The sequence below is a fragment of the Tiliqua scincoides genome, chromosome 1 (genome assembly GCF_035046505.1).
Source record: "Tiliqua scincoides isolate rTilSci1 chromosome 1, rTilSci1.hap2, whole genome shotgun sequence".
In the NCBI taxonomy this organism is placed as follows: Eukaryota; Metazoa; Chordata; class Lepidosauria; order Squamata; family Scincidae; genus Tiliqua; species Tiliqua scincoides.
This window is the reverse complement of record NC_089821.1, coordinates 17,167,626-17,195,230: the sequence shown is the minus strand read 5'-3', so window position 1 is coordinate 17,195,230 and position 27,605 is coordinate 17,167,626. Positions and strand designations below refer to the sequence as shown.

Here is a 27,605-nt window from a genome sequence, read left to right as displayed (position 1 = left end):
TAAAAGCTTCTCCCAACAATACAGTAATCCACTTTTGGAAACCAAGGAGAGTTTCTAGAGAGGGATGGGGGAGTAGGGGGAAATATCTGCTGCTTAAAGAAAAAAAGATTGCAAACTTTGTTGGGCAAGTTTCTTGGATCATGGCCATGCCCGTTATCACTGAACTTGTTTACCTGACTGATATTATTTGGAATAAATACCATCTATACCAATGGTTTCCAGACTGGTGGGTTGTGACCCACCAGCCAGGGAGGCACTCAACTCTGGCCCCTTAAGGGGCAGGGGGATTGCAGCAATGTGACCTCCAGGATCACACTGCTGCTGGGGAAAGGGGGCATTTCTGGCTTACCTGAAGCCAGCGACAGGCTCTTGAGGGGGGGGGGTGGAGCCCTGCAGATCCCTCTGCACAGCTCCCCACATCTCAGAAATAAAAATTGCAATTGGAAGTCACTTCCAGATCTGAGACTGGAAACCGCAAGTGGCTTCCAATTGCTATTTTTGAGGCTTGGGGAGGCCTGCAGAGGCATCCGCGGGGCTCCCCGCACCCCCCAGAGCTTGTTTCTGGCTTCAGGTAAGCCAGAAACTCACCCTTTTTCCCTGAGAGCAGCTCAATCCTGGGGGTTATGTTGCTGCAATCCCCCCACCCCTGCAAAGACTTCCCATAGATACTTGCCTACAAAGTGAGAAATTTTTACCAAAAATCCAGCATACACTATCTCCTCTGCAGGTCACAGGGCAGTTCAGGGGTGTTGCTGCAGCCAGGATAACCCCAGAGGAGCAGCAGGCACGAGTGTCAGCTGGCCATGCTTTACCTCTCCTAACAGCTGCCTCCTGCAGGAAGATGCAGGCAGGCAGCCTCTGCGTCTGAAAGCCTGCCAGCACCTAACTCAGTAAAACTTTTGATCAAAAAATTCCTCTAGCTTCCTCCCTCCTCACTCCCTCCCTCTGGGCTGATCCATTAAACAGAAGGGGGGGGGGATTGGCACACTGTATTGCATAAGCGTTAATGTCTTCGAAAACAGTCTTCAAAGGCTCAGAGTCTTTCCCCCCTTTCAATCAGGCTCCAGGGCAAGCCGCAGCTCTTCCTCAGAAGCCTCTTCCCTAAGTTTGACACACACACACACACACACACACACACACCTGACTTCTGAGGGTCATGGAACATTCCATGGTTTTTGGCTGTATACTTGGCCTCACTTTATCTGTGAGATCCCCTTATAGACAAATATCTATGGTAAGTGGTTCCCTCCTAAGGAGGACTCTATACTGTTCAAAATCAAATCAAGGATTTAGGGATAAAGCACCACATGTTGAACAATGAGAAGTATAAGCAGTCATAACCCATCATCACATTCAGTTTTTTTAATGTTACGAAAACAATTCAAGGTGCATTAATAAATGCAATAAGGAAGCAGCTCCCAAAACAGTTTTATGTTGCTAAAAGCTCCAATCACAATATGGAAGTGGTCCAAGCCTCCATATTCAGGTTGCATAAGCAGCCATGCAAACCTGCAATTCACAGCTTCACAGCAATTCAACCGAGAGCCAACCGAGAACTGCCTGGTGAGGAATCATCACTCAGAGGATTGGTAGTTTTTCATTTTCACAATAAAGGCACTCAAAGTAGCAGACCTCATCCTCCAAGTTCTGTAGAGCAGCAGGAGGGTTAGCATTACAATCCAAGTCCTTAATGGAGAGAAGAAGAAAGAGACAATTCCATATGTCTTCAAGAGGAAATAGCAGGAAAAGACCTGCCAGCAAAATAGGGCTGTCATGATGAGGTGGATGGGCACAACCTGATACAATGTCACATTACGCAGGTGGGAGCTAAAACTGTGCCCTTTGCAACGCAGCATCAGGCACCAACACACATATGCCATCAGAGGGAGGTTGAAAAACAGCACCTGGGGGAAGAAAAAAGGTAGGCAGATTAGACTACTATTTTCTCAAGACAGGTACAAAGCAAGTGAGAATGTGGAAGAAAGTACACAATGTTGTTCCAGGGCCTAGCCTGTGAATCCATTAACAGTGTCCTTTACTAGTGACCAAGAAAAACTGGAAGGGCAGCATTGTATGGGGACATAGGAAAATTCTGGCAGCAGGCAGAAAATGTTCGCATCAACTGAGAAATTCAGGATGCCAGCTCTTTTCTAGATACTAAACAGATACTAAAGAGCAGTCCTACCACATTTATTCCTTGGCTGTATACTCCACAATCATCTCCATTGTGAGATTCTCCTGTGAACCATCAGAGGTCAGCATGTAGGGCAGGACGGAGGAGGGGGAAAGCAGGGAGGAATGAAATGCCTTGTGGGCTTGGCAATTTCATCAAGGAATGAAATGCCATTTTTGGGATAATGCACATTTTTAAAATGTGCAATGCAGCGCCAGAGAGCAGGTGTTAAAAAATTAACGTCTTTGTACAATGTGATTATTAAGTGCTCTCAAAACAACAGGGCAAAGGTTGAAAGAAGTTCATGAGTTGGTGGTGGCAGCACTATCACTCAGGCCCAAATCCTAACCAACTTTCCAACACTGGCATAGTGGTGCCAATGGGATGTGTGCTGCATCCTACAGTTGGGTGGCACTCATGGAGGCCTCCTCAAAGTAAGGCAATGTTTGTTCCCTTACCTCGGAGCTGCATTGCCCTTATGTCAGTGCTGGAAAGTAGGTTAGGATTGTGCCCTCAATAGAACATGATGGTCCATTTACCATCAATATTTTTCTAAGGAGCTTGAGCAGCACAGCATGAAACTCATAAATCTTTTAGATATTAAAATAATTTATATCTATATCAATCCATCTATATATATACACACACACACAGAAGGTGGCACAGATATAGGGGAAGAGGAATTGCAGGGGTAATTACTTCTGATGTCACAAGCCCTATTCCATATGACTGACAGCCTATCCAGTTTTTCAAGAGCTACATGAATGAGAGTTCAATTGTTCTGAATATTCTAGAAGCAACTGAAGCTCACATATTAGTCATTTTTGTGCAATTATAAATGTGCAACAATTATTGAGTTTGCGCAACTGCATGAACATGTCTCTTCATCTCTCTAAACATGAGTTGCAGTAAAAGATTTGCAGTGTCAGCAGGTTACCACTTAGGCTCTTCTCGATAAACAGGTCATTTTGTTGCCACACCACTCTTGCTCCAGCACTGTGCCACTGAATTAATCAATCACAATGAAGAAAAATGTGCGATGAATGGACAACTTATGTTCCAGCTGTCATCAAAGCATACATGTTGACCACTATCACTACATTTTATGCCAGACACTAAAACCAGTGCTTCCCAAACCCATAGGGCAGCGGGTTTTTCACAATAATTCCACGGCTCCCCTGGCTGGTTTCTGCGACTCTCCAGGGAGCTATGGTTTACAGTTTGAGAAACACTGAAATTTGGAAAATCATCAAGCTGCCATCTATGTGTCAATTGCTGTTTTGAGAATCTTACCTGCAAAATCCCAACAAAGAAGGTTATACTGCCTTCAAAGAAATGGCCATCAACAATTACCCCAAAAGAGAAGCAGAAGCCCATGTGACCATCTATAATTTCACCGATAAACCAGGGTCCTGTAAGGAAGAGAAACTGGAATCACATTCAGTACAATTCAAGAACAGCTTTTCCCCATCTTGTCCCAAACAGCTGTCAAACACTAAGGAAAATTATTCATCTGTCAAAGTACTACTTTCAAATACTTAAAACTAGTTATTTGGGGGGGGGGGGGAACCACAGCTAACCAGGTAAGCTGCTCTTTTGAATTCCCAGCAGAAAATAGATTAAATAGGGCTGTCTGATAAGCAGTAAACTATCCAAAGTGTTATTTAACATGAACTGAAATGTTCTTCGCAGACACACATATCTTAAGAACCAGTAGCTAACAAGCTGGATTCTGATTTGGAAAATGTAGATTTTGCATTCACCTGCCATGGACTCAGTGGACAAGTCACTCACAAAACAATATGATTATTAAAGACTTTACTAAATTAGAAGCACTACATTAGTGCTAAATATTAGCAACAGTAAGTAGTATTAATGGCTGAAAAGTACACAGGGCTTTTTCTCTGACTTACAAATGATTTTTTTATTGTCAACTACATCTCCGTTTTCTATAATACTAGTTCTTTCACATCAGAACAAGGTATGGGTGGATGCCTTTCAGTAGAACTGCACAGATTTAAATACCAATGGAGGTCAGAAAAATGTGCAATTTATGAAATAATGGTATTTGGAAATTGGACAAATGACGTCCAGTGAAATTATATTCTGTTAAATCCGCACATAATTGCCCCAAATTACAGTTCAATTGAAATCCTAGATGCTTCATAGACTAAAAATTAATGTTTTTTAGGAGTGGAAAGTCCTTTACAAGCAATTTATTTTTAATAGCCTAGTGCTAAGGGCCCAATTCTATCCAACTTTCCAGTGCTTATGCAGCCATGCCAGTGGGGCATGCACCACATCCTGTGATGCGGGAGGCAATCATGGAGGCCTTCTCAAGGTAAGGTAACATTTATGAAAACTGGGGGGAAAACCCACCTCCTCTCCACCCAACAGCTTTTTTTTTTTTTTTTGCACATCTTACCTAGAACAGTATACAAACTCAGCAGCTGAAATGAATAATAGAACAAGTTTGTTTTGCTCAGGATGTGAAGGGAAAGAGAAGTCCACATTCTCTTGTTTGGAGGTCCTGAAATTTGACAATAAGAGGGAAAAGGTGGGGATTACTTATAAAATGGCACTCTGCATTTTCAACAATTGATATTTTTTATAGCACCAGCAAAGTTATAGGACAGTTCATTCAATAAAATGAATGGAAATCTTTGAAAAGAAACAATCTGTTAGAATGTGCATAAAATCCATCCAAACTACACAGGCTAGAGCTCCCCAGACTGATGGGTCACGACCCACTAGCCAGGGAAGCACTCAGCTCTGGCCCCTTAAGGGGCGGAGGCAGGATGACTGCAGCAACACAATTCCCAGGATCATGCTGCTGCTGGGGAAAGGGGGAGTTTTGGGCTTACTTGAAGCCAGCACCAGCTTCTGGGGGGTGCAGGGAGCCATGCAGATGTGGGAGGTGGGGCAGGACCGGTGGAGCTCTGCTCTGCCGAATCCAGAACCCTGTGCTGGGCCTCCCAGTCAGACACAGAGCCTCTCAATTCTGTTCTGGCAAAATAGCCGATGCAGACTTGAATGGCCCCATTGCGGGCTTGGGCCTTTCCTTGGGAGAAGGGGATGAATGTTCCCTTTCCCTGTGGAGACTTCGGAGGTTGCCCAAAGCCTATAGGATGCAGCAGCAGCCATTTTGGCAACACTGCTCCTCTGGGTACCGGGCAGCTTGGGATTGGGCTATAAACTGTGCTTAGAGATGAAAAAAGTGGGGTTTTAAAGCTTAAAATAAAACAAGTACAAATGAAAACAGGACCCAGAATGTGCTTGAGGTGGTGTTCCCAAACATCTCTGTTTCACCAACCACTTTCCCAAGTTTGTCTCAGTTTTTCAAGAAGGAGGCAAGGCTTTTACATTCTGGCAAGTATTTAGAGATGGTGGTCAGTACAAGACAAAATGTTAACTGTGTACAGGTACTGCATGCATCTCTATATTTTAAAAAGTTACCTTTTCAGTCAACGTTAAGCAGTATCACTTGTCTCAAGCCTTAGCTTCTTAGAACATCAGTTCAAGCTAGTGCTGAGATATCTAACTAAAAGTTCACATTTGTGTATTTGTTGAGCTTAAAGCATTAACAAAAGAATAAGTTGAGGGGTGGGAGAAGAAAAAGTTATTCTTTAAAAAAAAATTTACCTTCAAGTGTTGGCTTTCTTAAGCAGCGGAAAATAACCAGCAAGGCAATCTGAACTAAAACCATTAATACAAACACCACTCGAAACTGTAAAAAAATAAAACAAACAAAAAAACCCGGAACTGTTATTCTTGATAAACCAGACATACAAATAGTGCAAGGAGAACTCATGCTTGACTAACAGTATTTGGGAATTACTGAAGGCCGTATAGTTAACAATATCTGAGAATCGAGAGGGAAGCCAAAACACACACAGCAAAGGACAAATCTAAAATTTGAATAATGTCTCAACAATTTTTTTAAAAGTGGCTTTTTTTCCCCCCCAGCAGGCATTTGTGCGAGTTCTTGCAGCTGTTCTTTAAAAAGAATTTTGTTTTTGCATTGTTTTGCTTTAAGCCACTTCTGCCCAATGATGCATTTACACAACAGGGATCAAATGTGTACTCCTGTGTGCTGGGCAGAAATGAGTTATTAGATTTTATTATATTTTTTTATTGTCCCCTGCTAACTGGGTAAGAGGCACTTGTTCAAGTGGGCACTCCTCTGTTTTGTTTTTTTGCAGGAGGAGACTAACTGGCCCTCCTTGCCCCAGCAGTGTCATTTCTAGTGGTTGTCTGCTGGTGTTCTTTTGCATTTTTTTTAGATTGTGAGCTCTTTTGGGACAGGGAGCCATGAGTTATTTGATTTTCTCTGTAAACCGCTTTGTGAATCTTTAGTTGAAAAATGGTTGGCAACCTTCAGTCTCGAAAGACTATGGTACAAGCCTACAGCACCCGGTATTCCCAGGTGGTCTCCCATCCAAGTACTAACCAGGCCTGACCCTGCTTAACTTCCAAGATCAGACAAGATCAGGCATGGACAGGGTAACAGTTGCTGTATATAAATACTGTTAATAATATTAAATTTTGACAACCTAGCTAAAGAAGCGATCAACAGATTCTTCTCTATGTTCACAAGAACTGGAAGAAGCAATTCGGCCAAGCCTGGCCACTACAGAGCTCAGAGTAGAGCAAAGAGGCAGAGCATCTTCAGCCACTCAAACTGCTTCCTGTTCTTGCAAGCACAGAACAGGAAATAGCCCAGAGCGGCTAAAGACAGCCAAGGCTGAGCAAAAGTGACACCCCTCAGGGAGGAAGGAAGAACAGGAAGAAGTGACTTGGCCAAGTCTGGCCACTCCAAGCCCAGACACCAAAGAGCTTAAAGTGGTGCAAAGAGGAGAGTCGGCCAGGCTTTGAGTGGCCCCTTTGGCCACTCCAGGCTCAGCTGCTCCTTCACGCTGAGCCCTGCTGCTGTAGAACTCAGAGCGGAAGTGAGTCAGCTCCACTCCAAGTTTTGCAGCAGCTCACAAGCCAGAAGTTATTGGCAGTGACGTGATAACGTTTTCACATCACCGCCAATTAGTTCTGCGTCTGCGCACTTGGTAGGGTGATGCTACAAGTAACAGCACTGGGTCCAAGACAAGGTAGCAGTGCCACTGCCCAGGACAATGACTTCAGGGCTAGGGTGATATATACCTGGCTAACTGGACTTTTAAGGTTTCCCTACCGATAGTCTAGACCTTTGTGCCAGCCCCGCGAGCTTGGGCCAGCATCCAGAGGCCGGTGCACGGACATGTGCCGGCCGGCCTGCTCTCTCGCCAGCGAAAAAGTGCTTTAAGGCACTTTTGCAACACCGCTGGGTCAGAACAAGGGACTTGCGCCAGCCCAAGTCATTTCCTGGATTGTGCCCTGAGCTGCAAATCAGGACTTTCCCAATTTGAACCTCGCCTGTGCCACGAACTCACCAGGTGGCCTTAGAGAAGCTGCTCCTTCTCAGCCTCAGCTCCCCAACTGCAATGCAGCAATAACGCCCACCTTACAGGGTGTTGCATAATCCTGATGTAACCCTTACATGAAAAGCACTTTGCATTTAAAGTGCTATACAAATGCTAAGTACTTTATATTATTATTAGGGTACAGAACACTCACCCATATGTAATGGTCAGTAAGAAGAAGCCAAGATGGCAACAGGTCAAATCCGAGCCAGAGGTTATCTTCCATAGCAAATGTGTGAAGCCGAGTGCCACACTTACCACTGGCATCCTAACATGGGAACACAAAGGATAAAACAAAGTCTGAGTGTGTGACAGCAAAGCAGCTATCATCAACACTACTAAATGTCCAGGAACTGTCCTGCTTCCTGTTAGTCGCCCTCTAGCATGCAGGCTAGTTGCCTGCACGTTCAGTTATTCAGTGAAGTAAGAACGTTTAAGCAAGAAACACCTGCGCTTCCAGTGTGGCTACACAAAAAACAATTAATGGGTATGTGGGGGGGGGGGGGAATCTACAGATTCATGGATAACTGAGGGCCGAATCCTATACCCACCTAGCACCAGTGCTGACCCTAGTGCCAGCACTGGGGAAAATAAACGTGCCTGAAGCACAGATTAAGGATTGGGCTATGAATCTGTAGATATGGGCTCCTGCCTGTACATTGTTTTTCCCTTTTCTCATAATCTTGGAGGACATTGCTGAGGTAAGGTTGCCCCCCCTTCATCATCTGGTGACCCCAGCCATCAGGACACAAGCCCGCTTTGCGTTGCTTCATGGTTATCTGTCAACAAGACCGAAATCTGGGAAGCAGGCATATTATAAATCACACATGTATATTTATATACCACCTTTCTTGGTTGTCAGATTTCTCCTCAGACTTTATTCAAGGCAGTTTATTTATTTATTTATCACATTTTTATACCGCCCTTCCTCCAAAGAGCTCAGCGCGGTGTACACAGCTGCTCCCCTCCTTTTTGCCTCACAACAACCCTGTGAGGTAGGTGAGGCTGAGAGAAAGTGACTGGCCCAAGGTCACCCAGGAAGCTTCATGGCTAAGGGGGGATTTGAACCTGGATCCTCCAGGTCTGAATCTACTTCCCAAACCACTACACCACTGTTCTAAATCCCTGTAGGGATTTTTACAATCGAAGAAAGGTTCTATCTTTCAAGAACCACAACATTTCAGATGGATCTTTTTGATCTGGTATCACATTCTGGCCTCCAATTTCCTCCCAAGCAAGCTGACAAGCAGCTCCTTCATCTCTCACATGGAGGGCAGCCAAGACGCTTCTTTGCTCACACCAAAGAGCAGGTGGAATAACTCGGCTCAGCTTGTCAGCTGCTTCAAGGTCTCACCATTCACGGTGCTGGTGGCCTCGAACTGGCGACCTGTGGATGTTATCTTCAGGCAAATGAAGGCTCTACCCTCTAGACCAGACCTCCTGCCTGTATGACATCATAAAATAATGACAGTAAAATTCCTTGCTTATTCTCATTCTCCCTCATCTATCTTCAGAACTACTCTGGCAATGTGTCTACTGTTCCCATTGTAAAAAAGGCGGAGAAATAATAATATCCCCAAACATGCAGGAGCAGGGAATGTTGCTAGATCTTCCAGGGCCAGGATGCTCTTAACACAGCTGTATCAATTTTCAGAAGTCTGAGGTTAGAAAACATTGTGTGATAAAATAATAAACAGAAGGCGAGCTTACCTGTACAGTCACATTTATTTTATGGAACCCTAGATGGTAGGTTTGAGGATCCCATTTCAGTACGTAGAGGGGTCCAGACACATGAACAGCATCCCCCAGCTCAACATCATCAATAGTGACCTTGACAAACTTGATAGGAGAAGGAGAGAAGGCCAGAACTCTAAGCAGAAGAAATAAATCAGTACAATGTGGGACTTGTTAAGAGAATATCACCACTGAAACTTAAAACAAGAGATCACTAGGGTTACCTTTCTCATACGTACCTGCAACAATTAGGCCAATAAACACAACATAGGGTACAATCCTAACCAACTCTCCAGCACTGAGGTAAAGGCAACACAACTCCGAGGTAAGGGAACAAACATTTCCTTACCTTGAGGAGGCCTCTGTGACTGCCCCCTAACTGCAGGATGCAGCACATGCCCCATTGGCACAGCTATGTCAGCGCAGGAATGTTGGTTAGGATTTCAGCCATAATCTCCTGACAGATTGTACCACAAGAAGGGAGGAGGGGATTTTTCTTCTTTCAGGAGAACTCATTTGAAGGCAGAATTAACTTTATTATTATTAGAAAAAATATTTATTACCACTTTTCAACAAAAAAAAAAGCTCACAAAGCGGTTTACAGAGAAAACAAAACAACTACCAGTTCCCTGCCGCAAAAGGGTTCATAATCTGAAAAGATACAGAACAGATAACCAGCAACAGCCACCAGAAAAGACTGTGCTGGGGTGCAGAGGGACAGCTACTCTCCCCCTGCTAAATATAAGAGAATTCTTTACTGCAGAATCTAATGCTACATTTTAAAATTGATTTTAAAATATAAGATTATTCTAACACACAGTTGACAGCTATATAAAAGACTTGGTTAAGAGCCAAGATCACCTTGCCTAGGCAATCCCAGGCACAACAAAAAATGCTCTGCATTAGAATCTGAAAGCATCCGCTGTGATAATACACAAACAGGAAAGAAGCAGGCCAGTTGCATATGCACAAAAGAAAATTACAGGCACTCCCTGACTTTTGTAAGCCTCAACTTGTGTAAGTTTGGCCATATGTAAACGTTTGGGCTGTTTCTGTTGGGAGAAGCAAGAGAAGCCACCTGCACCCACAACTCACCTCTGCAAACAAAGCAGGAAATGCAAAATGTGCTGACATCACTCCCATTGTGCTCAGTGTCTCCTCTTTCATTTAAAGAGCCTATGAGAAAGAGGGAGCATGGTGAGAGGGCAAGGGGCTAGATCCCTGGGCTCCAAGGTTCATGTGACACCATTTTGTGATTTTTTTTTTTAAAGGTAGGAGAGTGATAATTCTTCAAGGGAAATTGCCTGAGCATGGGAATCTGCCTTCTCCATCAGTGCTTCTCTACCCTGCTGCCACTCAGTGCCTTTAAAGCAGGTTCTTTTGGTAGGGAAGGAGGCGCATTACCCCCCCCCAGCTGCAGCTTGCGGGGGGGGGAAATAGCCCCCCTTCACCTGCATTTTCTTGCCTTGCTTTGTTTCCTGTGTAGTTTACAGAGTGGCCAGTGCAGGAGATTTCTCTTGCCTCTGTCCCAATTTATTCTGTCCATCTGCCTTCTCTTTGCGCAGCCCCTTCCCTGTTCATCCCAAACCTTCCCACAGAGCTGTGCATGCAAAGAAAGAAGTCTGACTTACTGTAAATAAACACTGACTTGCGTACGGGTGTCTGGGACAGAATCCTTACATAAGTGGGGGAGTGCCTGTACAAGGGTTATGTTGAAATCTCACAACACACCAGGTTACCTGATATGAGTAGAATGAAGGATTCTCTGAAGTGGCTCGTGTGCAGAACTACTATAGAGGAACGACTTGGGGTTGGTTATAAGAACTACAGGCCATTCCTCAAACGTCAGGTCAGCAAAACTGAAGAGATCATGATCAAAAGCAAGAATCCGGTACCTGATAGCATTAAAACAATATTTTTTAGTTAAGAGGAACATTTCAATCACAAGATTTGACTATCTGGGAATATAGCTCTACTGGTTTTCCAAATCTCTCTCTCTCTCTTTTTTTTTTTAAATTTATTTTATTGCTTTTTAAATGAAAAAAATCACAAAGCAATCCAGGACAATTATAGCTCATGTACAAATCATGGTACTGCAGTTACAACAATGTTGTATACTAGACACATTTAGAAATGTCACCATATTCAGTTTCTGAACATGCAATTAAGTTAAAAGAAAAATATAGAACAATGATTTTGTTTCTGCTTCTAAACATGTTATCCAAACTTTCCGGGTTAGGGTTTAAATCACAGGGAACAACAGATTTGGTCAGCCAAGTTGTCTTCATTTTTATATTCTATGAATGGCCAATGAGTAGCATCAAAACATTTCATAGAGCAGTGCTCTGTCTTCAGTTGCTCTCTCCATGACTAGGAGGAGCATTCTGCTTCCACAATGACTCTTTCAAATCCCAAAGGGAGCTTCCACAAAAGATCTGGATGCCACAGACTGCACCCAAGTCTACCTGGTCATGTCAGAAGACTTACAAGTACAACAAAGACACAATTGCTGCTCTTTCTAATGCACAGAATTCCAGGTATCTTCCCACAAAGTAATATTTCTTTTGGGGGAGTATTACATTTACCCAAACATTCAGGAATGCGTTCCTGATAAAATGTAATTCCTTGCTAAAACTGTATTTCAGTATGCCTAGCTAGGCCAGCAATAAAAATACCAAGGTGGGGCCTTGGTATCTGTGGGGGATCTGTTATCAGACCCCCTGTGGATGCCAAACACGGATAATCAAATCTGCAATTGGCGCCTTTAACATCGGGAACCACCTAGGTTTACCAGACTTTTTAAAAAGGAGATCTAGAAAGAAATATTTTATTTATTTATAAGTAATAATAAACAGAAAAAAGACCTTTAAACATTTATCTCCCTATATTTACACAAGCTTGCAAACAACAGGAGCTGAGCTAGTTGCAGGGTAATTAGCAGCTACAGTATCTAATTTATGAATAGCCTCAGGGCTTGAGGCAATTAGTTATCTGATTTTTCCATCACCTTTTGGCAACCCACCAAAAATGAGGCCACAACCCACCAGCCCTAGTGAACCCCTGCCCTAGTGCGCTGAGTAGAGGAACATGCTAAAAGCAAGAAAACAATGGGGGTGGAGTCACTTGGGTACCCAAGATCAACACTCATCACCATGACAACTGGTAGGGAACACACGCACACGCACGCATGCACGCACGCACGCACCCCTAGCTCTCTCTTATCTATTTTCTAAGCATCCCTAGGAAGGCTGCCTCCCCTGCCTCACTAGGGCTGCAGTTCTAAAACTTTACATGTACATTGTGATTTTATGTAATTAATGGCCCAGTCCTATCTGGGCCTTACACTGATGGAACTCATGCTCTGTCAGTGCAACGCTAGGGCTGCAGGCATGGCATATGCTGTGACAGAACATGGGTTGGGGATGCCAGTGCAAATAACTGGAGGCCCTGGGTGCACACCAATGACCTCCAGAGCCCTCTCTCTCCAGGGCAGGTAGGTGGGCAGAGGATCCAGGGAGGATCGGGGTAGAGATTTGAATGGGCTGTGGGCATGTCTGGGTGGAATGTGACAGATTTCGGTGCAGTGGTGCCAATATCCTAGGCCTCTAAACCCAGACTCAATGCCCTCTCTTGCACCCAGCTAAGTTTATGCCAGCCAAAGGGCTAGCACAGATCTAAGTAAGCACATTGGGAACTAGGCAGCGGTGGAGTAGGCAAGTAACAGTGTTTTTTACTTTAACTCTCTATTATTTCCTGGTCCACAGCCAGCCCATAGCATCTAAGAACATAAGAACATAAGAACAGCCCCACTGGATCAGGCCATAGGCCCATCTAGTCCAGCTTCCTGTATCTCACAGCGGCCCACCAAATGCCCCAGGGAGCACACCAGATAACAAGAGACCTCATCCTGGTGCCCTCCCCTGCATCTGGCATTCTGACATAACCCATTTCTAAAATCAGGAGGTTCTGCATACACATCATGGCTTGTACCCCATAATGGATTTTTCCTCCAGAAACTTGTCCAATCCCTTTTTAAAGGCGTCTAGGCTAGACGCCAGCACCACATCCTGTGGCAAGGAGTTCCACAGACCGACCACAAGCTGAGTAAAGAAATATTTTCTTCTGTCTGTCCTAACCCGCCCAACACTCAATTTTAGTGGATGTCCCCTGGTTCTGGTATTATGTGAGAGTGTAAAGAGCATCTCCCTATCCACTCTGTCCATTCCCTGCATAATTTTGTATGTCTCAATCATGTCCCCTCTCAAGCGTCTCTTTTCTAGGTTGAAGAGGCCCAAACGCCGTAGCCATTCCTCATAAGGAAGGTGCCCAGCCCCGTAATCATCTTAGTCGCTCTCTTTTGCACCTTTTCCATTTCCACTATGTCTTTTTTGAGATGCGGCGACCAGAACTTTGCCCCAATATGCATGACTTTACACTTACTGACATTGAAGCGCATCTGCCATTTTGCTGCCCATTCTGCCAGTCTGGAGAGGTCCTTCTGGAGCTCCTCACAATCACTTCTGGTCTTTACCACTCGGAAAAGTTTGGTGTCGTCTGCAAACTTAGCCACTTCACTGCTCAGCCCTGTCTCCAGGTCATTTATGAAGAGGTTGAAAAGCACCGGTCCCAGGACAGATCCTTGGGGCACACCACTTTTCACCTCACTCCATTGTGAAAATTGCCCATTGACACCCACTCTCTGCTTCCTGGCCTCCAACCAGTTCTCAATCCATGAGAGGACCTGTCCTCTAATTCCCTGACTGTGGAGTTTTTTCAGTAGCCTTTGGTGAGGGACCGTGTCAAACGCCTTCTGAAAGTCCAGATATATAATGTCCATGGGTTCTCCCGCATCCACATGCCTGTTGACCTTTTCAAAGAATTCTATAAGGTTCGTGAGGCAAGACTTACCCTTACAGAAGCCATGCTGACTCTCCCTCAGCAAGGCCTGTTCGTCTATGTGTTTTGAGATCCTATCTTTGATGAGGCATTCCACCATCTTACCTGGTATGGATGTTAGGCTGACCGGCCTATAGTTTCCCGGGTCCCCCCTCTTTCCCTTTTTAAAAATAGGCATGACATTTGCTATCCTCCAATCTTCTGGCACCATGGCCGTTTTGAGGGACAAGTTGCATACCTTAGTCAAGAGATCTGCAACTTCATTCTTCAATTCCTTAATAACCCTTGGGTGGATGCCATCAGGGCCCGGTGACTTATTGATCTTTAATTTATCAATGAGGTCTGAAACATCTTCTCTTTTAACCTCTATCTGACTTAACTCCTCGGTTAGGTGGGGCCGTTCGGGCAGCGGTACCTGCCCGAGGTCTTCTGCCGTGAAGACAGATGCAAAGAACTCATTTAATTTCTCTGCCATCTCTAAGTCTCCTTTTATCTCCCCTTTCCCTCCCTCACCATCCAGAGGGCCAACCGCTTCTCCGGCGGGTTTCCTGCTTCTAACATATTTGAAGAAGCTTTTATTATTCCCCTTAATGTTGCCGGCCATGCGTTCCTCATAGTCTCGCTTGGCCTCCAGTATCACCTTCTTACATTTCTTTTGCCACAGTTTATGTTCCTTTTTATTCTCCTCATTAGGGCAAGACTTCCATTTACGGAAGGAAGCTTCCTTGCCCTTCACAGCCTCTCTAACTTGGCTGGTTAGCCATGCGGGCACCCTCCTGGATTTAGTGGAACCCTTCTTTCTTTGCGGTATACACCTCTGCTGGGCCTCTATTACTGTTGTTTTAAGCAGCCTCCATGCACACTGGAGAGATTGGACTCTTTTTACCCTCCCTTTCAACCTCCTTCTAACCAGCCTCCTCATTTGAGGGAAGTCCGCCCGTCGGAAGTCAAGGGTTTTTGTTAGAGATTTGCCTGGTATTCTTCCCCCAACGTGCACGTCAAAATGGATCGCAGCATGATCACTGTTCCCCAATGGCTCAGTAACGTTTACATCTCTAACCAGGTCCTGCGTACCGCACAATATTAAATCCAGAGTCACCTGTCCTCTGGTGGGCTCTGTGACTAGCTGATCTAAACCACAGTCATTTAGCACGTCAAGAAATCCGGTTTCCTTATCTAGCAGAGGCTGCACCAGCACTGCTGCATTCTCTGGGCCGGTTCAGGATAGGATTAGATTAGCAACCTGATGAAAGTCTCCTTTATACTGACTTAACATTTCTAGAAAAATAGCACTGTGAACAGCCAACGCCCACAGCAAGCATTACCTTTGCAAAGGATATCAACTTACTTCCTGTTCTTCTTCCAGTCTCCCAGCTCCAGTTCTAAGGTGCCATCACGGTGCTGGGTGTGTAAGACGGGCATCAGTCCACCTGCCGTATGGAAGTGTCCACACAAATAGGCTGTGGCAGAGCTAATCAAATTAACATGGTTGTTATTGGTTTGGCAGAAGATAAGGACAATTTACAGATTAAGAATATGAGACGGAAGGCTTTAAGAATGATCAAAGGCTGCAAATGAACAACTTACTAAAGCATTTTACCAAAGGATAAATGTATTACCGCATTGCCGTTCGTATTCCTGGATACGGAGAGATGATTGCTGAGGTGGGATAGTGGCCAAACCAAATTGTGTGGTTACTGTCATGGCTTTCTGTAGACAGTGTAGACAGTTCCTGCATTTGATTCTGAAATGAAGGAGCAAATGCAAGAGCATTAGCAGCAAACTGACTGTTCTAATAAGTGTGTTTAGAATTGTGACCCTAAATATTCAAAGGCTTGATATTACATGGATAATATGAAGAACCATTTTAAAGAATATTCTTTGTATAGCATTTGTAATGCAATAGCTCACTCACACATTGCTTAAAATTGCTATTCTGAAGTGCAATGCAAAATTAATGTAACAATTCTGGTATTAAAACCAAATTCTTTTGAGGGAGGACATATAAATGTTTTTAATATTTGAAACAGGTTTTAAACCTTGGTACCAGGGGTTGTAGTCTAAGTAGTGCTCCTGTAACACAAGAATTCACAGCAGCTGCCTCTGGACAATTTTCAAGGATTTCCCCTTCCCACCACAGCATCACATGCTGTTTCCAAAGGCCTCCCACCCTCAGTTATTATTTCTTGGGGGGCTCAGGAAGCTACCCTAGGGGAAAAGGGATGTGGAAGTAATAAATGCTCGTGCAACCATGTAAACGCAAGCTATATAACCCAGTACAGTATATGAAGACAGCTGAGCTAAAAATTAAACAAGTTTTTCAGACTCTGAAGTATTAAATCAATCAAGTAAACAGTGGAGCTCCCATCAACATGCTTAGAATTTCACTACACAGTATGTTAACATTTGGCAATTGCTTACAGGGAGTTTGGAAGAGAGGAAATATGATACACTTGTAGGCATGCTGCTGGATCTACTGTGATTTTTATGCTTTTTGATTGTGCAACACGATATTCCCTGCTAACTGGGTAAGAGACCCTTTTTCAAGTGGGTGCTCCTCTTTAGTTTAGCAGGGGGAGAGTAACTGGCCCTCCTCACCCCAGCAGTGTCTTTTCTAGTGGCTGTCTGCTGGTGTTCTTTTGCATCTTTTTAGATTGTGAGCCCTTTTGGGACGGGCAGCCATTTAGTTATTTGACTTGGTCTGTAAACCACTTTGTGAACTTTTTGTTGAAAAGCAGTATATAAATACTGTTAATAATAAATAATAATAATAACAAAAACAATAATAAAAAACAAACTGTGCAGGAAGTTATGATCTGCTTTCTTGGCTCCACCTCGATCCTTCATCCAATGGTTCCTTTATGTTTAAAGGTCATGCACAAGGGAGGAGTGAGGTGAAGAACAGGAAAGCAAACTGATGCAGCTCTACCCATGGTGGACTGGAGGGGGGCAGCCGCAGACTCAGGTGAATGGGCACCTTGACTGTCACTCTTCTAGCTACCTGCTACTTGAGGTGAGCAGCATCATGGATGGGCCAGCCCCGAGTCATCACCTCCAAAGGTGAACGGGCAACCATTGAACAGAGATCCTTTGTGCATATCAAGATGTAAGTGGTGTTACAGATCCAAGGCTTTCAGGCTACCGTTGCAATACATATCCTTTTACATTACCGCATTTAAAATCCCAAAGAAATTGTAGGGTCTCTTGGGGCCCGGAGTGAGCGTTGCATCTACACAGATGAAAGAATATTTGCCGAAAGGTGTGCTGTGGACATAATGGAATGAACCATCTTTATGCCAAGCAGAGTATTTCCTGCCCAAAAAACACAATAGGAATATTAAAGTTGGAACATGCATAAAGAAGAACATAAACATAAAGTTGGAACATACATAAACCAAGAATATATCGAAAAGGCAATTATATTAACATATTTTCTACTAGGACCCCTGCATGGCTTTGAAACAACAAAAGGGAAAATAGAATTGCCCTTGTCCTCAGTTCAGCACTGCGCCATCATGAGCACATGAAAGCCCTGGACTGCATGTACAATTTGAGTTCTCCCTCTAGCCCCGAAAGGGCTAGAATTGGAAAGCAGAGCCGCACAGAATACTGTAACAATGCAGCAGGGAGAGCAAAATCAGTCTGACACGCTATAAAAAAAAAAAGAGGCCCTTAATATTTAATTCCAAATTTACTTTAATATATTTGTTTTTCCTTATAAACATACATGTTGGGGAAAAAATTCCTCTCTCCATCACACATTCTTATGGACTTCTGAGCTCATCATGCCGCACTTACATACCTGTAGTAGTTACGGACATTCTCCAGACTTGGAACATTGAATGTATCTGTAATAAAAATGCCAAACAATGTTTAATGATGATTCTAACCCAACTTAGGATGAAACGAAAAATGGGGGGGGGGGGGGAATCAAATGTCCAGGTTAAGTCAAGATCAGCACAGTACAAGTTTCAGGATGAAACAGAAAAGCCATTCTCAAACCTCGACCTAAGAAGCAAATGCCGAGACACAAATTTACATTATAGTAAACCAATCAAGCAAAATAATAACAATAAATAACAGCTTCATAGAAACATAAGAAGATGCCCTGCACTGAGTCGAACTTTTGCTCCATCTAGCAATACTACATGGCAGTGACTCTCCAGGGTTTCAGAAATTCTGAAACATAATTTATCTCCTGAAGATGCCAGAGATCTGACATCATCCAAAGTGGATACTATTTCACTAAACCTACAATCCTTCCCCTACATAGTAACTAAGAGAAAAAGAATACATTCTACTTCTAAACATACAATCTTTTCTACAATTAGAAATGCAAAGGACCCCTTGCCTTTGCCTGGCTCAGCTGGAGAATTGAATTATCACTTGCATGACTGTCTCTCTACAACCGTAAGAAAAGCAGTTTTTTAAAACCGATTTTAAAGGGATGCAATTTTCCCCTTCTCCAGGGATCAGCACATTCCTTCTCATTTTCAGTGGCCATTCGTGTTGAGTCAAATCCATATATAAAAAATCCAAGTATAACAAGGTTGGACCTGTATTTACATTGCTCCCAACAAACTCTTCCTTCGGAATACAAGTCTTACTAGGCAAAGATGTGCCTCTGAGATCAGTAAAAATAAAAATTAATTATAATACAATATATCTGTGATACTTTCTTGACAAAAACCACTTTGGAAAATGAGATTGGTCTGAGGAAATACTAAAAGGATCATTCAAGGCCATTCTAAGCCAAGAAGAGAGAGAAAAAGTTTGGCTTTAGCCGCTTACTGTATTGTATAACTAGCCCAAGTTTGAGAGAATCACTGGGAATTCCAGTTCATCAGTCTTACCATGGTTTCCTTTTACGTCTATCCACTTGGTTTTTTCCATGACTTTAGACCTTTTTAGGATAGTCTGGTAAATCTGCCACTCTGCTTCAAACTGGTCAGACCCAAGTTTATCTTTTGTTCTGCCATCTGTTAAGTCACCTGGTAAACAACAGGAGGAAAAAGGAAAAGAGTCATACGGAACATTCAGCATAGAACTTGGAAAACACTGATAATTGACAGGTTATCTAGGAGCAAATCCTGGATCCCCCACATCCAACCAAAACCAGAGTTTTCCTTTTGTTTCCATGTATTAATTAGGACTCAGAAGTCTGTGTTGGGGTAATGCAGATAAAGGGCAATGTCTGAGGGTGGGCTCAGTTTTTATATGCTTGCACTGAATTCTGTAGGGCAACAAAAACAGTTAATCAGGGTGCATGTGCAAAATCTATCTTGGAATCAGACTCTGGGATCACCAGTGCTGAAGCAGAGAACATATTCTGCTAACCTCACTATGTCCTAGGACCATAACCCAATATTCCCCTAAACAAATCAGATGCTCCGATGTGACTGACAGGAACAAAGTGAACTGGCTGAGGTTCCAATTTAAAAGACTTTGATGGTGGAGAACCTTCCCTTCACAACAGACACTGGGGCCCTAAGAAAGAAAAAGATGCTCTTGAATCTACTTGAGACAGTTAAAGATGCCCTTGAGTCTACTCCTTTACTCTCTACTTTCTTGGTTGCTACAGGGAAAACATCAAGCACTGCACGTGGGGAAAAGAATGTGGTAGGGTCAAATCCAGCCTTCAACTCAATACTAGAAGGCAAGGCATCAACAAAACAAGAAGTCCTTGGAGGGGGACTTTCATATCCCTTGGAGGGGGACTCAGACCTTTCATATCCTGCACCTCCACGAGCCCCAGATTACAGAAAATCAGCTCTCTACTTTAATCTACATTCAAGTTGTTACATTTTAGCCAATACAGGAGTGTCTAGATGGGTACGGAACAGGAGGGCTCCTATCTTAATGACAGGGCATCCCCAGCATCCCCTATCTACTACTCTAAACAGCACAAAGTGTGCCATCATGGTCACCCTTGTGCCAATGTGCATATACAATAGTTTCCCATCCCTTATGTGCCAGCACCCCCAGAATCAGGCAGTCAGGGAAAGAATACACTTTCCCCCAGAATATACCCCCAGAATACACACTGTCAGGGAAAGAACTACTGAACAGACACATCATGGGGAATCATGCTTAGTGGTTAGCAGAGCATCCCTTCCCGCTCTCAGTATCTGTTTTTACAGGGTCTGGTCTGCCAATTCTCTTCTCCCCCAGCTGCTCTTCTAATTCAGCTGCTCTCTGCTGCCATCATACCAAACTAAGGGGATCAGGATGGGGGCATCTGAGAGCCCCTCATGAGAGCACAGAGCCCTGGGATTCTTCTTTCAAATCCAATTGCAGTAGTGCCTGTAAGTGATCATACATGACAACCCAGTGCATTACCTGTGAACATAGGCTAGGCAAGCAAAGAGTACTTTAGTAAACCTCTCCCCCCCACAAAAAAATCAATTAAACATAATGGAGAAAGCGTGTTGAAAATGTAACAAGTAAAATGTCTGCACTTGGCTGGACATAAAAGGTAGATCAACCAAATTCGATGCAGTAAGAAAGTAACACCCAGCAGAGGGAGCCAAGAAGTTACTCAAGAGCAAGGCACATCTTGCTGCAGGCTGGCTTGAAGTGAAGTGAATAGAGAAAATAAAACAATAATTCCCTAAACATCTCTAGCTTGAATACAGTCCCTATTGCTAGCTGGTTATGCTGACCCATGAATCCTGGTCACTGCACTCCCTGGACAGCAGGTATGTCAGCATTGTGCAGACCAGCAGCTGGTTCCAATGGCAGATCTGGCAATACACACCCAAGCATCCCTGTGCTTGAACATAAAAAATCTAGGTTGAATGATGTCACCGTCTCACCAGACTAGGTGAGAGGGATCCACCTGTCCTTTCCATCCCACTTCTTTACCTAGAGAGGCAGATTTGGTAGCCCAATCAGTCAGCGCATGCAAATTTTGACTATTCCGGGCATTGAGATGAATTGTATCCACATCTAGCTATCTGGGAATGGCATTTTCAGACAAAGACTACTGCAGGAGGATGTCTCAGCAACTTTAAGGCTGCTGAACCAGCACAGAAGCTTCTGGGGGATTAGAAGTGTTCAGAAAAAAGAAAAATAGGAAACAGACACAGGGCATTCATCACACACAGAATTCATTTCCCTTCATTTTGTTTATTAGCATGTGCACACAGTCCTCCACCACCTACTCCTTATCACCTGAGCTGGTTGGATCAACCTTGCCCAAACAGGAGAGCAGGAAGTGGTGGCGGCGGCAGCAACCCTGCAGTGGTGGCAATCTCCTTCAGCTCCACTTCCACATTTTTTTGGCCACAGCAATGGAGGAAGGCCACCCATAAGAACATAAGAACAGCCCCACTGGATCAGGCCAAAGGCCCATCCAGTCCAGCTTCCTGTATCTCACAGCGGCCCACCAAATGCCCCCGGGAGCACACCAGACAACAAGAGACCTCATCCCAGTGCCCTCCCTTGCACCCGGCACTCTGACACAGCCCATCTCCAAAATCAGGAGGTTGCACACACACATCATGGTCTATAACCTGTAATGGATTTTTCCTCCAGAAACTTGTCCAATTCCCTTTTAAAGGCATCCAGGCCAGACGCCAGCACCACATCCTGTGGCAAGGAGTTCCACAGACCGACCACATGCTGAGTAAAGAAATATTTTCTTTTGTCTGTCCTAACTCTCTCATCACTCAATTTTAGTGGATGTCCCCTGGTTCTGGTGTTATGTGAGAGTGTAAAGAGCATCTCCCTATCCACTCTGTCCATCCCCTGCATAATTTTGTATGTCTCAATCATGTCCCCCCTCAGGTGTCTCTTTTCCCCAGCTCAACCACCCACCCACTGTCTCTTTATACCTTTTCCCTTCTCCATTTTTGCTTGCCACTATATTCAAATGGAGGAACAGAGAAGGTTGGAAGAAGGAAGTTGGCGGAACATGTGGTGGGTATTGAGAACAAAACGGCTAATATTATAATGCCCTTGTACAAATCGATGGTAATACTGGAGTATTGTGTCCAGTTCTGGTCGCCGCATCTCAAAAAGGATATAGTGGAAATGGAAAAGGTGCAAAAGAGAGCAACTAAGATGATTGCTGAGCTGGGGCACCTTCCTTATGAGGAAAGGCTACAGTGTTTGGGCCTCTTCAGCCTAGAAAAGAGACGCCTGAGGGGGGACATGATTGAGATATACAGAATTATGCATGGGAAAGATAAAGTGGATAGAGAGATGCTCTTTACACTCTCACGTAACACCAGAACCAGGGGACATCCACTAAAACTGAGTGTTGGGAGAGTTAGGACAGACAAAAGAAAATATTTCTTTACTCAGCGTGTGGTTGGTCTGTGGAACTCCTTGCCACAGGATGGGGTGACAGCATCTGGCCGGGATGCCTTTAAAAGGGAATTGGACAAGTTTCTGGAGGAAAAATCCATTACGGGTTACAAGCCATGATGTGTATGTGCAACCTCCTGATTTTAGAAATGGGTTATGTCAGAATGCCAATGCAAGGGAGGGCACCTGGATGCAGGTCTCTTGTTATCTGGTGTGCTCCCTGGGGCATTTGGTGGGCCGCTGTGAGATACAGGAAGCTGGACTAGATGGGCCTATGGCCTGATCCAGTGGGGCTGTTCTTATGTTCAAGATGGGCTGGCTGTGACAATAGCCAATGACAGCATAGTGCTGCCTGTGACCAACTGCCTCCTGAGGCACTCCACCGTGCCTCACTTTGTGAATGGTCTGGTCCAGCTTAATGACGGTCTGTCCACTAGGACATAAGGGGCAGTATTCAAAGTTACACTAGCAGTGGGTGTTCAAGTGTTGGCAGAGTATCACAGAGTCAGGCAGAGCAAGTGTCAACCACAGGGTTTTTTTTCCTCTTAACTTTTTTTTTGCCATCACTCTGATGCCAGTAGTGTTTGAAATGCACTGATACATTTCTTGGCAGATCACCACTTTTATTTTTAACTCCAGAATACAGAATTGACAGGAAGAAGTTCTGGGAAAAGGTAGGTTGACTAAGGAAGTAGGGCCTTGGCAACTGGCAAGCCCCACAACACCAGCCTCATCTCAGCAAATTAGATAGGTAAATTTGCCCTTTGCCCACCACACCCCACTGACTACTTGCAAAACACAGAAGACAAACAGACAACACAGTTACTGTTTCTATCCCTTCTTTCTTTAGTTCAGTGTTTAGGAGCCAGGGCCTCCTTGATCTATTTTTCATAGTTTAACAGGGAGGCATAAAGGTTCACCCCAGGCCTTAAACTTGCAATTCTCCTTAACTATCATGGGCTCAAAGATGATCAATGCTCTCAGTGGATGCCATCACAAAGGCTGGGTGCGTTGGTTAAGAGCAGGGGTGTCCAAAGTTTTTGGCAGGGGGGCCACAACATCTCTCTGACTCTGTATGGGGGGTCCGGGGGAAAAAAAGAATGAATTTACATTTAAAATTTGAATAAATTTACATAAGTTTACATAAATGAATATATTAAAGATGAACTTGTATGATTGAATGAAGGTCTTGCAATAGCTCAAGGCCTATAAAAGGCCTTGCACAAAGCAAGGCTGGCCTTTCCTTTGCTGCCACTACTGCATCACAGACGTGAAACAGCAAGCAGTGGAAGGAGCCCTCGTCCCACAGCTCACACAATAGGTCAAACAGTCGATCTCAGGCTGAGAGCAGTTACATCGGGCCAGTGTGGGCTCCAACAAATCTCTGGAGGGCCAGAGTCTCATTGGAGACTGGGGGCTCCCTGAGGGCCACATTGAGAGGCCTCGAGGACCGCAAGCGGCCCCAGGGCTGGAGTTTGGGCACCCCTGGTTAAGAGTAATGGGATAGTGGAAAGACCAGCTCTCCTACAGCAAGGGGATGAGGTGTCAAGGGGCCTATTTCTTGCCTGCAGGCCTGGTTCAGGCTACAAAGAATACAGACTCCAGCCATGGTCTTTCACTGTAGTGTTTTCCAGTTTCTCTCTCTCTCTCCCCCCTCTCCCCTAGTCTTTCACCCCTGCCTCTCCTTCCTCTCTACTCCACAATCCCCACTTCTGCCTCTGGCTAATTTCTTAGATTTCCCTAAGATGCTAACATGCTGTTCCCTCTCCTCTTTTCTCCATTTTACACCATAATGTGCTTCCTTTTTCTTGTAAAGGTTTCTTCTCTCTCTTTCCACCTGTCTACAAATCATTAACATTCAGGGCCTCAGTCTGTTTCACTGTCCGTCTGTCTTGCATCACATTATCGTTTTGATTTTCCTTCCCAATTATTGTATATTTACTCCCGTAGTAAAGTCATACATAGTTGCGCCTCTGTATGTGGAAGGGGGAGCAGATTTGTTCTCCAAATTTTGGAGAACTTTGGTTGCTCCAGAAGGGTAGGAGCTGGGCTAATCACAACAATGGAGATTTAGATTAAACATCAGGAAGATCTTCCCAACAGTTCTTCAGCAGTGGAAGAGTCTGCCATGGAAGATGATAGACCCTCCATTGCTGGAGATCTTTAAGCAGAGGTTAGTAACTATTGATTAGGGATGGCGTAGTTATGGATAGCCTGCATTGGCTTGAGTTAGACTCAGTGATCCCTTACAGATCCCGATGATTCTACATCCTTGCCTTTTCCTCAGTCCATCAAATTGTGCCATGAGCCACTGCATTGCCCTCAGTCCCCACACACTCAATCAGTTTTCCCCATGTGAGCATGTGTGTCTTCTTCTTTAGCTCCATCCCCTCTTTCTTCTCCAATCCAGGGAGGAGGAGGAGCAGCAACAGTGGAGGCAGGAAAGGTTGTGACCTAGCCATCCACCTAATATGGGGACGGTTGACAGGTGGGATCTGAAACCTCTTGCTCTCAGTCCAAATTAAGTCATGGTATCTAAAGATAAGTGTGTCAGGGAACAGTGATGGGCAACCCTTGCCATTCTGCTGCCTGAGGTGCCTCAGACAGTCTCATGGTGGCCATCCTGACAAGACTGGAATAATGCTAGTTAATCTTTGCAACTAAGAAAGCAGTGGAGAAAGGAGGAGGAGAGGGACTGTTGTGGATGGAGTTCAGTTTTGATGCTCCTGCATTCATGCCTACACTGGAAGTTCAACATCACCTGTAATCCCAGACAGAATGCTGAAACTCCTGAATCAAACATTGGTTTCTTGCAATGTCTTGTGGAAAACATGGTCTGAGCTAATGGGAAAGCCTAATTCCCTGTACATTTCAGATAACAAAGCATCAGGGTGGCCTTGCAAAACTGAGTACTATGCTGTCCACAAAGATAGTCATCATGACATGGCCCTTTGAAGTGACAAGTCTTGCATTGTCTCAGCCTTTTTACAATTGGGTAACAGGGTGAGCTGGAGTACACCTGAAACTCCAGGTCAGGACAGACTTCTTATCTGATGTTCACTAAGAGCTCTCTTAAGCTCTCTCTCTCTTAATTGGGGTGCCTCTCAACCAAGTGACAGTGCCCTTCCCCAAGAATTATCTATGGTGCATTTGTGATCAGCATTCCCTCTAATGGGTCTGTGCAACACCTCTAATGGGTCTGTGTGGCATCTCTGCATGCTCAGATTTGATGTCATACATAATTGCCGAATGTCTGGGTAGCTGAGCTCCGAGCTGCATGGAGCTCAGCTTCAAGTCCCATGGCTGTGCAGCTCAGGGGGAACCCTGATGTCCACTGTCGTTGCTTCTACTACTTATTTTTTGTCAATAAATTAGTCGTTTGTAATGGAGTGGACTCTGAGTCACTATTCTCCTTCTATTTTTACAGTAACAGTTTGGTGGGGGTTGTGCATCATAACTGACAGGCACAAAATCCCTGGACATGCACACACAATGTATGCATCTCCAAAGCAGGTTTGTTAATTCAGTAATGCTTTTACTTTTTCTTTCAGTTCCCAATCAAGTGTCCATCATTCATGGCCTTAGAGCTTCATGCCTAGAAGAAAGAAAGTAAGGTGAAAGGCAAGGGACAGAGGACAAAGACGTTACTCACCTGTAGCTAAAACAAGAGCTGGTTGTATTATAGGAATTGTTTCAGTACAGAACTTTTCAAATTCAAGAGCTCGTTGGCGATCCTCAAATGTACTGATGTGCAGATCTGATATCTACACAGAAAAAAATAAAAATGAGGCTGCAATCCTATCCATACTTTCCTGATAGTAAGCCCCATCAAACACAGTAGGACTTACTTCTGAGTAGACATGCTTAGGATTGCACCTAAGAAGCTGTAAGAGTAACTAAAGAATAGCATATTTAGAAAACCATTAATAGAAATGGCTCCAGACATTTTAACAATACAAAAGTAGAACAATACAAAAGTAGAACAGGACCAGAATAAATTAATAATTTAATTGCATGTGCAGCATATTTGCATATTTCATCAGATCCAAAGACCAGGAAGAGCCTTTTTTTATTTTGAATTCTAGAAAAACTGGCTATCCCTTCATCTTCCACCTATGGGAACCTTCCTGCTGGTCTCAAAACATCCATCAACAAAACAAGGCACACCCATATTTTCATTCAACCATACTTATAACAGGATGGGTATTGTCATTAGCTCTCCAGGACTTGTTGCACACCAATCCAAAAATCATTCCATCCATGCATTAATGCAATTTCTTCATTTTGCTTGTCAGAATTAACCATTTTCCATTGTTTATTATCACCATTGATTAATGATTAAATATTAGCATTATTAATCAATAATATTAACTAAAGATGGTTAGTTAATATATCTATTCTCTATGTCTCAGACTGTGAGAAACAGGAACACACAAGGCTGAAATACACAAGGGATAATTTGGGATCTCAGCCTGACTCTGTGATTGTAAAACAAACATCTGGAAACATCTGGAGATATATGAGTGCTATACATATAGAACTATATTGTAAAGACCCTTACTGGGCTAGAACAGTGATTCCCAACATTTATCCCCTGCAATACCACTTCACATGGTCCTCCAATTGGAAGTACCACTGGAAGTAATTGCTGTTGGCACTATTGTATGTTACTTCTGGGTTGGGAGGCCAGATGTGATGTGACAAACACCAGTGAGAGGCTCAGGGTGGATGGGATAGCCAGCTTTGGAGCTCTTCCTGCTGAGCTGAGCCTCCTACCGCTGTTGTGTGGCGTTCCCGATCTCACGGCTGGGCTGCAGGTTCTAGGGGTTTCACAAGTACCACCAGACACCACCTAAAGGTGGTATCCATACCACTGGTTGAGAAGCACTGAGATTAGATAGATCTAGACAGCGATCAACCTAGATATCAATAAGAGATCAATCTAGATATCAATAGAGATAGATCTAGATAGCCATCAATCTAGATATTGATAGATCTTGATCTAGATAGCCAACATAGGTATCAATAGATAGAAATAG

At 44.0% G+C, this 27,605-nt stretch overlaps 1 protein-coding gene and 1 pseudogene across 1 annotated transcript; both read right to left on the bottom strand.

Annotated features, from left to right (window-relative positions):
• Positions 1-1,293: 1,293 nt before the first annotated feature.
• Positions 1,294-26,309, bottom strand: TMEM62 (transmembrane protein 62). Its single transcript, XM_066634785.1, has 13 exons — positions 26,219-26,309; positions 19,110-19,247; positions 18,059-18,104; positions 17,427-17,568; positions 15,876-16,000; positions 15,605-15,727; positions 11,100-11,255; positions 9,337-9,496; positions 7,781-7,894; positions 5,816-5,900; positions 4,599-4,703; positions 3,467-3,585; positions 1,294-1,904 (listed from the first exon to the last, which is right to left on the bottom strand). The coding sequence occupies exons 2-13, from the start codon at positions 19,147-19,149 to the stop codon at positions 1,575-1,577; spliced, it is 1,545 nt and encodes a 514-aa protein (XP_066490882.1). The 5' UTR covers positions 19,150-19,247; positions 26,219-26,309; the 3' UTR covers positions 1,294-1,574.
• LOC136637237 (5S ribosomal RNA) lies at positions 6,575-6,694 on the bottom strand (annotated as a pseudogene).
• Positions 26,310-27,605: the final 1,296 nt, after the last annotated feature.

What these genes read in the sequence shown, in the direction of transcription:
- TMEM62 (XM_066634785.1), bottom strand. Translation starts at nt 19,149, where the DNA reads ATGGAAAAAACCAAGTGGATAGACGTAAAAGGAAACCATG. An exon ending in GGAATACGAACGGCAATGCG is followed by an intron (nt 15,728 to 15,875) that starts GTAATACATTTA and finishes TAATTTGATTAG; the next exon opens with CTCTGCCACAGCCTATTTGT. An exon ending in TCTTTGTTGGGATTTTGCAG is followed by an intron (nt 1,905 to 3,466) that starts GTAAGATTCTCA and finishes TTCTTCCCCCAG; the next exon opens with GTGCTGTTTTTCAACCTCCC.